Source organism: Coturnix japonica, unplaced genomic scaffold (assembly GCF_054131305.1).
Source record: "Coturnix japonica strain WE unplaced genomic scaffold, WE-NBRP24 Scf062, whole genome shotgun sequence".
NCBI classification, from domain to species: Eukaryota; Metazoa; Chordata; class Aves; order Galliformes; family Phasianidae; genus Coturnix; species Coturnix japonica.
The window spans coordinates 252051-264780 of NW_028188965.1; the positions used below are offsets into that span (position 1 = coordinate 252051).

At 51.3% G+C, this 12730-nt stretch overlaps 2 protein-coding genes across 7 annotated transcripts; one reads left to right on the forward strand and one right to left on the reverse strand.

Annotated features, from left to right (window-relative positions):
• Positions 1-611: 611 nt before the first annotated feature.
• PRCC (proline rich mitotic checkpoint control factor) lies at positions 612-8908 on the forward strand. Of its 3 annotated transcripts, XM_015884416.3 has the most exons (7): positions 612-1402; positions 3635-3682; positions 4084-4668; positions 5284-5379; positions 6201-6344; positions 6701-6766; positions 7210-8908. In XM_015884416.3, the coding sequence occupies exons 1-7, from the start codon at positions 890-892 to the stop codon at positions 7294-7296; spliced, it is 1539 nt and encodes a 512-aa protein (XP_015739902.1). In that variant the 5' UTR covers positions 612-889; the 3' UTR covers positions 7297-8908. The 3 variants fall into 3 exon arrangements, 1 of the variants encoding a protein (XP_015739902.1); XR_014941209.1 differs by lacking the exons at positions 6701-6766; positions 7210-8908 and having other exon boundaries at positions 4084-4329; positions 4410-4668; XR_014941208.1 differs by lacking the exons at positions 6701-6766; positions 7210-8908 and having other exon boundaries at positions 5284-5607.
• SH2D2A (SH2 domain containing 2A) lies at positions 8817-12591 on the reverse strand. 4 transcript variants are annotated; one of them, XM_085533599.1, is made up of 8 exons: positions 12468-12591; positions 11549-11882; positions 11356-11445; positions 11110-11275; positions 10759-10896; positions 10099-10518; positions 9853-9992; positions 8817-9459 (listed from the first exon to the last, which is right to left on the reverse strand). In XM_085533599.1, exons 1-7 carry the CDS (start codon positions 12556-12558, stop codon positions 9864-9866), a joined length of 1368 nt encoding a protein of 455 aa, XP_085389725.1. In that variant the 5' UTR covers positions 12559-12591; the 3' UTR covers positions 8817-9459; positions 9853-9863. The 4 variants fall into 4 exon arrangements, with proteins under 4 accessions (XP_085389725.1, XP_085389727.1, XP_015739903.3 ...); XM_085533600.1 differs by having other exon boundaries at positions 9134-9454; XM_085533601.1 differs by having other exon boundaries at positions 8817-9992; positions 12474-12591.
• Between the last annotated feature and the right edge of the window lie 139 nt (positions 12592-12730).

A 12730-nucleotide genomic window follows, 5' to 3' on the forward strand; every position in this document is an offset into this window, starting at 1 on the left:
AACCTATTGCTGTGTCTCTAAGCCGCCTTGTTGGTGGGTATATAACGGGTTAACGCTGTGGCAGCGCCATAGAATTGAATGGAATAATAAAGACAGGCCTGAATGGGATAACATGGATAGGCCCCGGCCGCCATTACTACCCGCAGGCCGCAGTGAGGCCTGCAGGCCGCGCGCGGTGCATGCTGGGAGCCGCGGTCCCGCTCGGTGCTGCGCTATGAGGCCTGGCAGGCCGCAGGCGCGGGGCATGCTGGGAGCTGTAGGCCGGGCCTTGAGCACGCGGTGCCTCCACCATTTGCTTTGTGGCCGTATAGAAGCACTCGAGGCTCGTTGAAGCGGTATCCTGGAGCGATCTGGCCTCCATTTGCCCTTCACAGCGCCCTCCCAACCCCATCTCGGCCTCCTTCGCTGCCCCGAACGCTTTTGGGCCTAACCCCGCCGCCATTTTGGGCCTAACCCCGGCGTCTCGCAGTGCATGCCGGGAGCGGTGGTCCCCGCGGGATGCTCGCGGACTTAATTTCCCATGAAGCTTTGCGGCGGGGCGCGCTGGGAGGCGGGCGGCTGGTTGCGCGCGAGGCATACCGGGAATTGTAGTTCAGCGGGTCCGCCGCCGCGGCTGAGGGAGGGGGAGAGCGGCCGGCGGCCATTATCTGGGATCGGCGGCAGAGCGGAGTCGATCTCCCGGCTCTTCCAGCCTCTGGGCCGGGCTCTTTTGAGCCCCTATTGCCGTTGCTGGGCCGGTTGAGGCTGCCATGGTGCCGTAGCCTCGACCCATTCCTTCCTCTCCTCCCCGTTGTAAGCTCGGCGGCGTCGCGGCCTAGCTCGGATAACGCGGATCCTCGGCCTCGCGTAGCGGCTGCTGCCCGCTCAGGGTCGCCCTCCCCGGGTGGCCATGTCCCTTGTGGCCTACGCCAGCAGCGAGGAGGACAGCGAGGCGGAGGAGGCCGCGGACGAGGAGGTGGAAGCCCCCAGCACCCCTCCTCATGACTCCCCCATCCCCCAGCCTCAAGCCCGGGGGGGTCTTTTCGCCTCCCTTCCTCCCCCTAAAGCCTCCACTCTACCCCTGCCGCCCCCCCAGGGAAGCGGCTTCCCCCTATTGCCTCCCCCTTCATTCCTTATGGGCCCACCGCCCGCTGCGAGGGGTTTCGGACCCCCACCGACCGCCCCTAGTCCGCCCCCCGGCCCTTCTGAGCCATCAGCCGGCAGTGGGGAGCAGCCCCGGCCTGGGGGACTCCTCCTGCCGCCCCCACGGAACGCTGTTAGCGTTGCTTCAACCCCCGGTTCATCCCCACCCGCTTCGGGCCCCACCGCTTTGCCCAGCACTGGAGGGCACCTGGGCCTCCCTAAGCCAAAGAAGAGGACGGAGCCGGTGAAGATTGTAGCCCCCGAGCTTCACCAGGGAAATGTGAGTATGGGATGAGATCCGCTGTGTTGGTCAGACCTGGAGCTCTGCTTTGTGCTCTCCGGGCATCATTAAGTTATGAAATATGGTCCTGTGTGCCTTGCAGGGCTGTTGGGCACCACAGCTTGCCTGGGTGTCATGGTTATGGCATCTGATCTGTCCAGGCTGCCAACCCTAATCCTAAAGCACTTTGCAGAATTAAACTGAGATAAGAACCATGTTTATAACCGTTGTGCACCTGAATCCAGATGATCTACACCCTTATTTAAAGCTGAAGTTGGTGCGTTGTTTTGGCATTCTTAGGGGCATCCCAAGCAAGCCTTCATTTCTCTTCATTCTCTCCTTTCGTTTGCTTTGACATCTGTATTTATCCCTGACGTTGTATTGTTTGGTTGTCTGAAGGCTTCAGGTGTCCACCAGACCTATAGGAATTCACTTCCATCTCAACTTGTTTAGCTGATGCTTGCCCAATGCCTTACGTGGTTCCTCAGCACCAATGCAAAGCCAAGCTGTGACTATCTGAAGGGAGATATGGGCCCTCATCCCCCTTCTTATCTCCCTGTGGACAACTACAGCACTGGAGGCAATCTGGAACCCATTGGTGACAATGAGACCTTGCTGTCAAAGGAAATCAGTCTTTTTCTTGCGAGGATTATGACAGTGCTGGGGTTCAGTTGGAGCTGCTGTCTGTCCCACATTGAGTGTTGTGATGCTATTCATGCTCCAGGGAGCTGCATTGTGAAGTTCGGGTCATTTCCATGGGGACAAGCAGCTTGAGGGGAAAGGTTTCATAGTTATGGATTTATCAACAGTGCCAATGAATAGAGGTCTGCCAGCATCAAAGCCCATGGGAGACCATCCCCTGGTACCCACTATTTGCTTACTCATTTCTTTACAGCACTTCATCATGCGAATATTCAGGCCCTTAGCATCTGTACTACTCTAACAATTGCAGAAATAAAAAGAGATTTTTATTCTTTTTCCTCCCTTATCCTTCCCCCCCCCCTCTGTGTTCAGCAAATCGGCTTTGAACAGAGGCACTGCAGGTTGTAAGGATGCTGAGGGAGAGAAGTCCCTGCGACAGAGCTGGTCCTGATGCTTCCTTCAAGCCCCTTTACCTGACGCAGAATCCCCACTTCATCCTTTTCTCTTTACAGTCCCTATTGTCCCTTTCATTTCCACCTGTGGAGTTGCTCCTGGACAGTCTCCTAAATACAGCGGTCTGGTTTTATTGCGACTCTGACTTGCATTTATTTACGTGTATTCTTATTTCTTTGTCCTGTTTTACAATTTAGATGGTAAACTGGCAGAAGACCTCGTTTCCTGTAATCTATTTAAAGTGCTCTGCAAAGCACTAAAATGATAAAGATATCAAGGGCCTTTTCTGATGGCAGAGATGACCAGACCTCACGCTCAAGTTTTTTTAATGGATATTTAACAACTCCGTAGTTATTGTGAACAATTCCCTATTAATCTCCACAGTGAATTTTTACACCCTTTTGCTTTGTGTGGGTTTTGTGCTTCGCTTCTGTTAATGTGATGCTGTCTGTCTCTTTGAAAGGGATTGCTGACCTTTTGCTGGGTGGTTTTGTGTTCTTCGCCTCGCTGTAGGTTTATTTGCCTGTGACTCCATTGAGAGCCAGCAGCTCAGATGCTTTAAGTGCTCATTTCTGGCCAATATGTGGAGTATCTCTGCCCACCCACTTTGCTTTAGAGCAACATTAAAAAGCCACCTTGAAAACTGGGAGTTTTGGATGAGTGAACCTTTTCTTGTCCCATAAGTTGGATTAATGAACTCAAGCTGGAGATTATTTTTTGATTGCGGATGTATTGCTCTGATGAGATTATAAGAGGTAATGCTGACTTGTTTGCAAAGCTTCAGTTTTTACAGTGGAATGCAGCTTATTTTCTGCCTCTGTTCAAACCACAGCAGGCGCAGCTGCTGCTAAACACAGTGGCAGGTACTGCAGCCCTGCTTGCTATGGGCAGCTCAGTGATCTCCCATATCTCTCTTATCTCTTCTTGTCCTGACACTGATGCATCAGCAAGGCTGTGAAAGAGCCTGACCACAGCCCACTGTTGCTTTCACTGTGGCTCTTGGCAGGCTAAACCCAGCCCTGTAGCGCTGTGATCCTCTGCTGCTTCAAGCTGAAAATTACCAAGTCGACAAGTGGGGGTGGTTGTTGTTTTTTTTTGCTATCTCAAGTTGTGCTAAGCTCTGTTTTTCTTTCTCAGTCAGATTCAGAGGAAGATGAACCAGCAACGAAGAAAAATACTCTTCAGGTGAGTATCTGGTATATTGAATTAAATGAGTTGCACAGGAAATCAGCATGTGATAGACGTTGAGTTTCTGCTATTGTAAACCCGTTTAGCACAGAGCTTTCAGAGTATATGGGGTGTCAATTCATTTTTGGGGAGAAATCTCTGGAAAAAAATATGTATTAGTGTGAGAAATGGATGGGTATTTGCAAATACCAGTTTTCCTTTAAGAGTCTCACCAGCCTTTCGTGCAAGAAAGCCCTTCAGCATGTTGGAATTGGTGAGCAATTGTGCTGAGCAATGGGAAACCCATTAGTACTGTTAGAATTGGAAGAGATAACTGGCAGGGAGTCAGGGGAAACTAAATGGTCTTGCTCATTTCTCTTTATTTCTGTGAACCGTTTGCCCTGCATGAAACTCACCAGGGACGCGGCGAGGGCTCTGGCTTGTCTGCTTTGCTTCCTCAACCCAAAAACTTGACGGTGAAAGAGACCAATCGGTTACTTTTACCCTACGCTTTCTCGAGGAAAGCAGCTGACAACGCCTCCGAGTCAAAGCCTGCCAAGGCCCCGACCTCATCTTCCAAAACAAAACCTTCATCTAAGCCGGCCGTAGCCACAACTCCTTCTCCCTCTGCTATCAAAGCTGCTGCGAAGAGCGCTGCCCTCCAGGTAACCAAGCAGATTACACAGGAGGAGGACGACAGCGACGAAGAGGTTGAGCCAGAGAACTACTTCTCCTTGTCCGACAGGAGCGAGCCCAGCGTTGTTGCTGCTGAGACGTTCATGTACTCAGCCCCGACGGTGTTGGAGGAGCCACCACCTGGGACGGAGCCGGAGCCGCAGTTCCAAGATGCTGCTGCTAATGCCCCTCTGGAGTTCAAGACCGGTGTGGGTTCCAGCACTGCTCAGCACAGCTGGGTGCCTAAATCCGGAGAAGACTATGACAGTCAGCCTTATGGCCAATTCCCTGCTTATGGTGATGCCAGCGGGACTGATGCGTATTATCAGGTGTGTCTGGAATGTGGGGGTTGCCCAAGGTGGTTGTGGATGCCCCATCCCTGCAGGCATTCAAGGCCAGGTTGGATGTGGCTCTGGGCAGCCTGGTCTGGTGGTTGATGACCCTGCATATAGCAGGGGGTTGAAATCTTTGAGGTCCTTTTCAACCCAGGCCATTCTATGATTCATTCTGTGATAATACAACCGGGTTCTTCTGGCATGAGAGCCATAGAAGCTCTTTGTGGGATAAATGTTTAATGGCTGCACTCATTGTAAAATACCCTGACAGAACTGTCCCTAATCTTGTCAAGGTGCAGAACCAGAGAGTGCCAGAGCTGGTATATGAAGCCAGGTTGTTGGTAGCAATTCAATAGAGCTGAATTGCTATTGGGAAAAAATGCCCTGTACTCTTCAGTAGTGCCAGGGTAATGAGGTGTAATTAATGACTGCTTCCATCAGCCTTGTGAGGAGGTGCGTGTGTAATGCACTGCGCCTGGCTGAGAGAACAGCAACTCCCAGGGTGAGGTACAGGATTCAGATTCATCTCTGGGCCTCTGTGTATGTTTTCCCTTGGATCCATTGTACTTTACTGCAATGATGATGAACTGGTTTTCCTTTTGCTTACAGGATTACTACAGCAGTGGGTACTACCAGGAGATGGAACCAGCACAGGCACCGCCGCAGGAGATGAGCACCGACTCCTCCTTCCTAGACGATGAAGCGGTTGGCACTTATACTATCTATCCCACTATGGAGTTTGCATTTAAGCTCTGCTAGAACATAGGACCTGCTTGGCAGCCTCGGTCCTGACCCTCCAGCACGACCCATGCTCCATGCCGAGTTGGACCAGATTGTTGTTCCGTGGGGTCTAGTGCTGTGCTGTGGAGACATGCAGTGTCCTTCCAGCAATATGTTGGGCTACTGCTCCTGATGGATTTGCTTGCTGTATAAGTAGGTGATGCTTGTTATTCCCACCTAGCCCAATCTTGTTTTGTTAGGACTGTGTAGGGCAGGCAAAGTACCTCGGTAGGACATTCATATACTTTCTTGGTACCTCCTCTAGCACAGCAGTGGACTTCCCGTGTTGTTGAAATGCTCAAGAGCTGTAGCTCAAAAATCTGTTTAAAAAGAAGCAAAACCACCTCTCACTGCAGAAGATCCTCATCTGGTGCTGACTTCCTTTTAGGAACTTCTGCTTTTGAGATCTCAGTTATGGAAGATGGATATGTTAGCAGCTGAACTTGAGGTGCTTTCCTAGCGCTTAAAATGAGGAGGCTGAGGGTCTTCTCATGAACAAGAGATAAATGTTGTTTTTCCCTCTGTGCAGGGAAAAAGGTTATAATCTTAATGTTAGGGTACTCTGCTCTATAGCAAAGCAGAACTATACTAAAGAAAATATTCCTCATTGGAAAGATGTATGGTAGTGTGGCCTGTCCCACTCTAGGGGAGCAAAGAGGGGCTCATCCTCCAGCTACCTTTATTTGTTTCAGGTTGTTGGTGTGTGCTGTTGGTGTAACTCCAGTCGTTTCTGTCCTTCTTTTCAGTTCAAACGGCTGCAAGGCAAGCGAAATCGGGGGAGAGAAGAAATCAATTTTGTGGATATCAAGGGTGACGATCAGCTGAGTGGAGCCCAGCAGTGGTTGACCAAGTCCTTAACAGAGGAGAAAACAATGAAATCTTTCAGCAAGGTATGGGCAGGATGCAAGGAGTGCTAACTGGGGTTTTGGAGACCTCTGTTCAGTTCCTGTTTCAGCCACAGCTGTAGCTGTTCTAGAGGCACTGCAATCACTGCTGTAGGGGGAACACGGACCCTTTTCTTCTGTGTTGTAAAACTAATTATACATAAGAGAATAGCAGGGCTTCTCACAACACAGTACGGGTGGTAAAGACCAGCCAGGAACTGCTTCGGCCTGAGGAAATCTGCCCACAACCTTAATGTGAAACAAATGCTCCTTGAGCTGGCTTTGTGCAGGCTCTTGTCTTGTTTTGCTGTCTGGGTCAGCATCTTTCTGTCTTTAGCAGTTTATCTGATGTTGTTTTCTAGAAAAAAGGAGATCAGCCCACAGGACAGCAAAGGAGGAAACACCAGATCACATATCTGATCCATCAGGTGAGTGCTCTTCCTTTAGCATGGAAACCAACACAGATAGAATTGAGAGAACCTCATGGCATCGCCCTTTTGGCTCTCAGGATTCAGAGCTCCCAGCTTGGTTTTTGCTCTGCTTCACCCTACCCCTTTCAGCCAGCTCCAGTGCATGTGTGCTTGTGTTTGGTTATGAGGCTCATTGCCTCCTGTCTAATTCCGCGTGGCTGCAGTGTGGTTGGTAAGCATCTGCTGAGAGCGACCCACAAAAGAAGCTGTGTTTCAGCATAAATGAAATGCCTGTGCATCCCAATTAATTCAGGCCTCTGTCAAGATAATTGTGCTAGCTCCTGTAACGAGCCTTCTAGCTGAAGCACGCTGTAATCCCCGTCAGCAGGGGCAGAGGAGGGTAAAATACTGCTGACTCAGTTGAGCAGCAGCTCTGATGTTAATCTTCTCCGTTTCTGCAGGCAAAAGAAAGAGAACTGGAACTAAAAAACACATGGTCTGAAAACAAGCTCAGTCGACGTCAGACTCAAGCCAAATACGGATTCTAACACCTCCGTCCCATGTTTTGGATCTTGTCCCAGGTGACTTACTGTGTCAGACCTCTCCTGGCCCTCAGAGACCGGCTGGGCTGGCGTTGAGTGCTGTCTGTTCGGTGGGTGGGAGGATATTGCACTCCCCCATCAGGAAAAAGGGTTCCTGTGAACCGTTCCTGTAACTCCACCTGTAATCGTTCCCCCCCTCCCTAACAAACAATAACGTGGAAGGTTCAAATCAGGTCTGTTCTGTACAGCCAGCGACAGTCCCAGGGCAGCTGCAGGAGCTGTGCCTGGTGCAAGGCTTGGAGCTGCTGTCCTGTAGGTGCAGGGCCGTGTGTCTGAAGCAGCCTCGTCACTGGAACCTGAGGCAGAGTCTCAATAAACTTCCATGTCCCACTTTGCTCCTTCCTCGGACTCGCTGTACATCAAGAGTGTCATTTTTTCTCTTTTCCCATTCAAAAAGACACTTTCAAGAGCGATCCTGTTTGTTGTTTTTCCTTTCGGTTGTTGTTTTAAATGAGACATGGTCATGGCTGTTTAATTTTGGCTGAGTAAATCCCGTGCTCCTCTCACACCAGCAGTGGATTTTTATGTTTATTTTTGCTTGTGTGCATGTGGCCAAGTAATTGTTTTTGCTCTTGGCTACACCAGCCTGTCCCATTTCAAACCATGCTGAGGGGAAGCTCGTTGTGCTTTTTTGTTTCAAAGGAGAAGCAGAGGGACAGAGCTTGGAACAGAAGTGAAAATACTGCAGTGTTGAGTGCAGAAAGCAATGAGGACCTCGGCCAGCACAAGCTGCTGCTGAGAACCTTTGGGTATATCTGATGGTTGTGTGTGTACATTGCTCCCCTTTTCCCCTTCTTCCTCCTCTCTCTGACCGACAGTGCTGTAACAATCTGATCTCTGTGCTTATTGAACTGAGTATCCCAGTTACCTGGGAGCAGATGCAGTGAAAGCTGCCTACTGTACATTTATTTTTCCAGCTTTTTAGCTTGTTTGTATGAATTTTCGTTTCCTATAAAGGCATCACATCTGTTTTAAGTGTTAACATTACCCTCTGGGCTGGGAAGAGGAGACAGTTTCCAGCCTTAACTCCTTGAGAATTAAATTGATTTAAAGTATTAGGTCTAGGTGGTGTAACAGCAAATCATGTGCAACCTCACCAACCCGACCCGTGAATCTTTAGCCAAATCTCTATGGCTTCTCTTAGCTCATTGTTCACCTCTGTGTGATGCTGAAAGGAGCAGGGAGCGGGTCTGGTTCTTTAAACTCACATTCCCAACACTAAAGGTTTGTATTTGTTGTAACTGCAGCTAAAACAGCTAATAGTGGTTACTCCATTTAGTTAAGACTCCGTGAGGTTGTTTTTCTCCCATTGCCTGTTAAATAAGGAGCCGAGAAAACAAACCCCCAATGAATGAATTTGTTTCTTAGAATGTTTTAAAAGAGGAAATGTAACTTCTAGTTTAGTTTCCTGAATGTTTTAGTACTTTGCAGAGCCAAGTTTGAGTATCCAAATGACCAAAATAAAGTTACTGTTGAGTAATTTATTCATATCTTATATGTACAGTGAAATCCTCTGACAAGAGATTTGATAAAGGAATAAACTTTTAAATGAACCGAATCGCAGCTGTTTGCAGTGTGAGGTACAAGGTGAGGATCGTGGGTTGGGTTCTGCTGTGCTGCTGTTGGGTTCATTGCCCTTCTGCTGTGTGTCCAGTGAGGGTTAAGTGTCTTGAATGTGGGGTGGCAGCACCTGGAGGGCTTCTCCCCACTGCAGCGTTGTGGCTTTGAGCTCTTCTAGCTTCATCTTTCCAATCCCTTTGAGGGACTGAATGCAGCTTGCGTGTTTATTTTTGCCTTTTCAATCTGTAATTGCTCGTTTTTAACACTAGAGGGGACTTAGGAGGATGGCAATCACTGCTGACTTTTGCTCTGCTTTTAGCCATTTATGAGCAACCACGTGAAGGCTCGTGGAAAAAAAAGGAAGCGATTTTCTTAGAGGTAGAAGCACAAACCTCTGTTCTCCTTTTCAGTCCTCCTTTTTGAAGCTCCAAATTTGGGTCTCTGGCTGCTCTCACACGCTTTCCCTTCTGTTGTGGCTGTGTGCACCAGGACTGATGAGAACCACACTCAGTGTCATCTTCATCTTCTGTTCTTTGGTGCTGCTCTGTGCTTGGTGGGTGAGAAAGCAGGCAGATCTCAAGGCATGTATTGGCAGGACGAGGCTTGTTCAAGCAGCCAACGAATGCTGCATGGATGGCACCAGCCCTGCCCGAAACCCATCTGGTTCTGCTCTAATAGCCTTTTCCTCCACCCTGATTCTATTCATAGCAATCTCTTTCTGTGAAGATAAATTAAATCCGTTCTTCCTCCATCCCCTTTGAACAGAGCTTGGGAAAGAGGCAACCGTGCCAGGAAAGGCGTGCGAAAACCCAGCGCAGAGATGATGGATGCTGCTGTTATGACTTGAACTGCCTCCAAGGTCCAAGGGTCTCCCTCTGCCCTGCAAGAGCAGAGCAGGCAAACCTTGTGCCAACAAGAGGCTGGGCATTGCCATGGCCATACCTGTATTGCCTTTAGAGGTGGCCTCTAGGAACCTGCTCGTAAATATTCTCTTGGGCTGTGGCTTGCTTGGTCCTTCTCATCCTCAAGCTGTACACGGGGTCATCAAACTCCAGTGCTGAGTTCATTTGGAGTGGTGGAATCTATGGGAAGGGAAACACTGTTTTAAATGGTGCTGGATGAGGGCTGGGCTGGAAAGCCTGGTCCTGCAAAGAGCTTGTGCCCTATGGGAAATGCATTGAAACAAACCTCTGGGGTCGGCCGGGGGGCTGCTCTCTGCATGGTGCCTGCAGTGGGAGTTGCTGGCAGCTGCCTTCTATGGAAGGCTTGGCTGGAGAGGCTGCGGGACAACCGGCGCCGTAGAAACATGGTAGGGGTCAGAATGGATCCAGGACCCCGTGTACCCCGGCTGGGTGGCTCCTGCCGGGTTGTAGCCACCTCTGCATAGATGTTTGCTTCAGGGCTGGGATTGGAGCCCCAGCCCATGGCATAGAAGGGAATGGGCTCCACAGGCAGCGCTGCACCCTCGTGGGGCTCTGCATAGGTGTGGAAGCGCATGAGCTGTTGGTACTTGGCATCAAGCATCTCAGTGGGGATGGCTTCGTGGTGTGTCTGCGTGGAGGAGCTGTTGGTTTCTGCTCCTTTGCTGTTGGCAGGGCTGCGTGGTCCCTGGGTGGACACCACATTATCAAGGTATAGCAGAGGGATGCTGGGGGCAGAATGGGGATGGGGCTGATCCCAATGGACCAGCTGCATCCCCATCCCATGGACCAGCAGCATTCCTACCCCAGCTGCATCCCCCATGGACCACCAGCATCCCTACTCCATCAGTTTCCCTTCCTTCCTCTTGCATTTGCTCAGTTCAATCTGCCCTGGGAAGCACCTCTGTGCCCCTGGCCCTGCCTTTACCTCCTCAGTGCCACTCTCTGCTGCTTGCCCATCTCCTGGCACCCGTTTGGCCACGGTGCTGTATTCTGGGTGGTTTGCTGGTGCCTTGCAGGATGCAGAGCTGCTATCTGGGGTGTGCATCCCTCCACGAGCCTTGTCCTGCAGAGTGCATAGGGTGAAAGGAAGGGGGGTCAACCCTAGAGTGATGCTTTGTGCCAACCCTAGATGTGATGCTTTGATATATCCCTCGCCTTGATTCCATGATTTCCCTAGAGAAAGCAGCCCCAATGAAGCAGGAAAGCTGCTGCTCCTCCCACATCCTGCTGGGGGCTAACGAAGCAGCTAATTGCTACAATAAAAAGGAGTGCTTACCTGTCCCCATGGCACTGTCAGTAGCTCTCCATAGGGTGGGATGGGAACGTGGGTGTAGTGCTGCAGCAGCTCAGCCAGCTCAGGGTGAGCACTGTGCTCACCCAGGATCACATAATGCCCATTGGGCAGCTGGTCCAGCACAAAGTGCCGGCAGCGCTCTCTACCCCTATATGGGAGGAGAAAGGGGTTGGTGGTGGCACAGCATGGGGTTGAGCGTATCCATACCCCTGGGCTGAGCTCCCTCACCTGTAGGATAACACGAAGCCCACCGTGCTCTCACTGAAGCGTATCAGGAAGCAACCCAGTGGCTCATTCTGCAGCATCTTCTCCGTATCCCTGCAGGAAGAAGGGATCCCAGGGCTTCACCCACTTGTGATGGGTACACAGGACCACCTCTATAACCACCTCTATAACCACCCCTATACGACTCCTTGCTCACCTGCGACTGATGAAGCCATGGAACCAAGCTGGCAGATTCCCTGCAGCTCGCAGCCGATGCGCTTGTGTCTGCTCAAACCACAGCTTGGTACGTGCCCTTAGGGATGCTGCAACCCCCCCAGGCTGGGAGCAGCCCTGCAGCACATGGCAGGGAGCGATGGGGGGCTGGGGACCCTCCATTGCCCCCTGTCCCCCCCTGCCGTGTGCATCACACTGCTCCATACTCTGGGGCTGCAGCAGGGTTGTGCCATGTCCTGGCTGGATGTTGCCTGCCTTGTCTTCAGCGATGCATTTGAAGGTGATGAAGAGGGGCTGGGTGTCATCCATGGAGCCACCTGTTGCAAAAAGGAGTGGGTTGTGGGTCCTAGCAGCCCCCTATGCTGCCCCATAGGGTGCTGTTCTTCGCCCTTTTTCTTCCCAATCACCTTCATGGTGCTGCTGGGAACCCAAAGCTCCGGTAAGAACCAACTCTGTGTGTAACAAGGGCTCTATGTACACGCAGGGTTCATCTAAGTGCCGCCAACGCTCGGCCAAACAAAGTTAATCCTGAGCAGATGCTCGAGGGGGTGGAAGCGGCCACACCATGTCACAGCTCTGAGTCACCAGGACCGGACCGAGCCCGTCCAAACTGGGGTCCTGGAAGGCCCAGAGCACTGGGATGCAACCTTAAAACAGCATTGAGAAAACCTGGGTGCTTCATGCACCCAGAATGGTCTCACATGCAAAGAGGCACTAAAAAGGCCCACCAAAACCACAGCAAGGAGCTGAGCACCGAGTCCTGCTCCCTTTGTCCTCCATCATCACCCATCATGGGGACAACCCCTCCATGCCCCTCTTCCAGTCTTTTCTTCCTGATCTTTATTGCTCCCACCTCGGCTCTCAGACCCATGGGACACCCCCAGCCCACTCCCAACCCTCACCCCTACCTCTACCGGGACCTGGGGGCCGTGGGGTGGGCAGCGCTGGTGCTGCTTTGCAGCACGGTGATGGGCAGGAAGCAGCGAGCTGCATCTTGGGGCCACGTCACGGAACAACAGCGAGGGCTGCGGGTGGCACCGTGGGAGAGTCTCTTTGCCCTCCTTCCCTTTACCCTGAGCACATTCAGCTGCTGATGGTCGTAAAGCAAAGCAAGCGTTACCTGGTTGCAAGGGGTGAAGCTGGTGCTTGCAGTGCCAACAAGATG

Bases quoted from the DNA above. Each gene is read 5' to 3' on its own strand.
- PRCC (XM_015884416.3), top strand. From the start codon at position 890: ATGTCCCTTGTGGCCTACGCCAGCAGCGAGGAGGACAGCGAGGCGGAG. The intron at 3,683-4,083 runs GTGAGTATCTGG...GAAACTCACCAG, and splicing joins CGAAGAAAAATACTCTTCAG to GGACGCGGCGAGGGCTCTGG. The intron at 5,380-6,200 runs GTTGGCACTTAT...CCTTCTTTTCAG, and splicing joins CCTTCCTAGACGATGAAGCG to TTCAAACGGCTGCAAGGCAA.
- SH2D2A (XM_085533599.1), bottom strand. From the start codon at position 12,558: ATGCAGCTCGCTGCTTCCTGCCCATCACCGTGCTGCAAAGCAGCACCA. The intron at 10,897-11,109 runs GTAAGCACTCCT...TGCACTCTGCAG, and splicing joins TGACAGTGCCATGGGGACAG to GACAAGGCTCGTGGAGGGAT. The intron at 9,993-10,098 runs GTTTGTTTCAAT...CCCTTCCCATAG, and splicing joins CCCCCCGGCCGACCCCAGAG to ATTCCACCACTCCAAATGAA.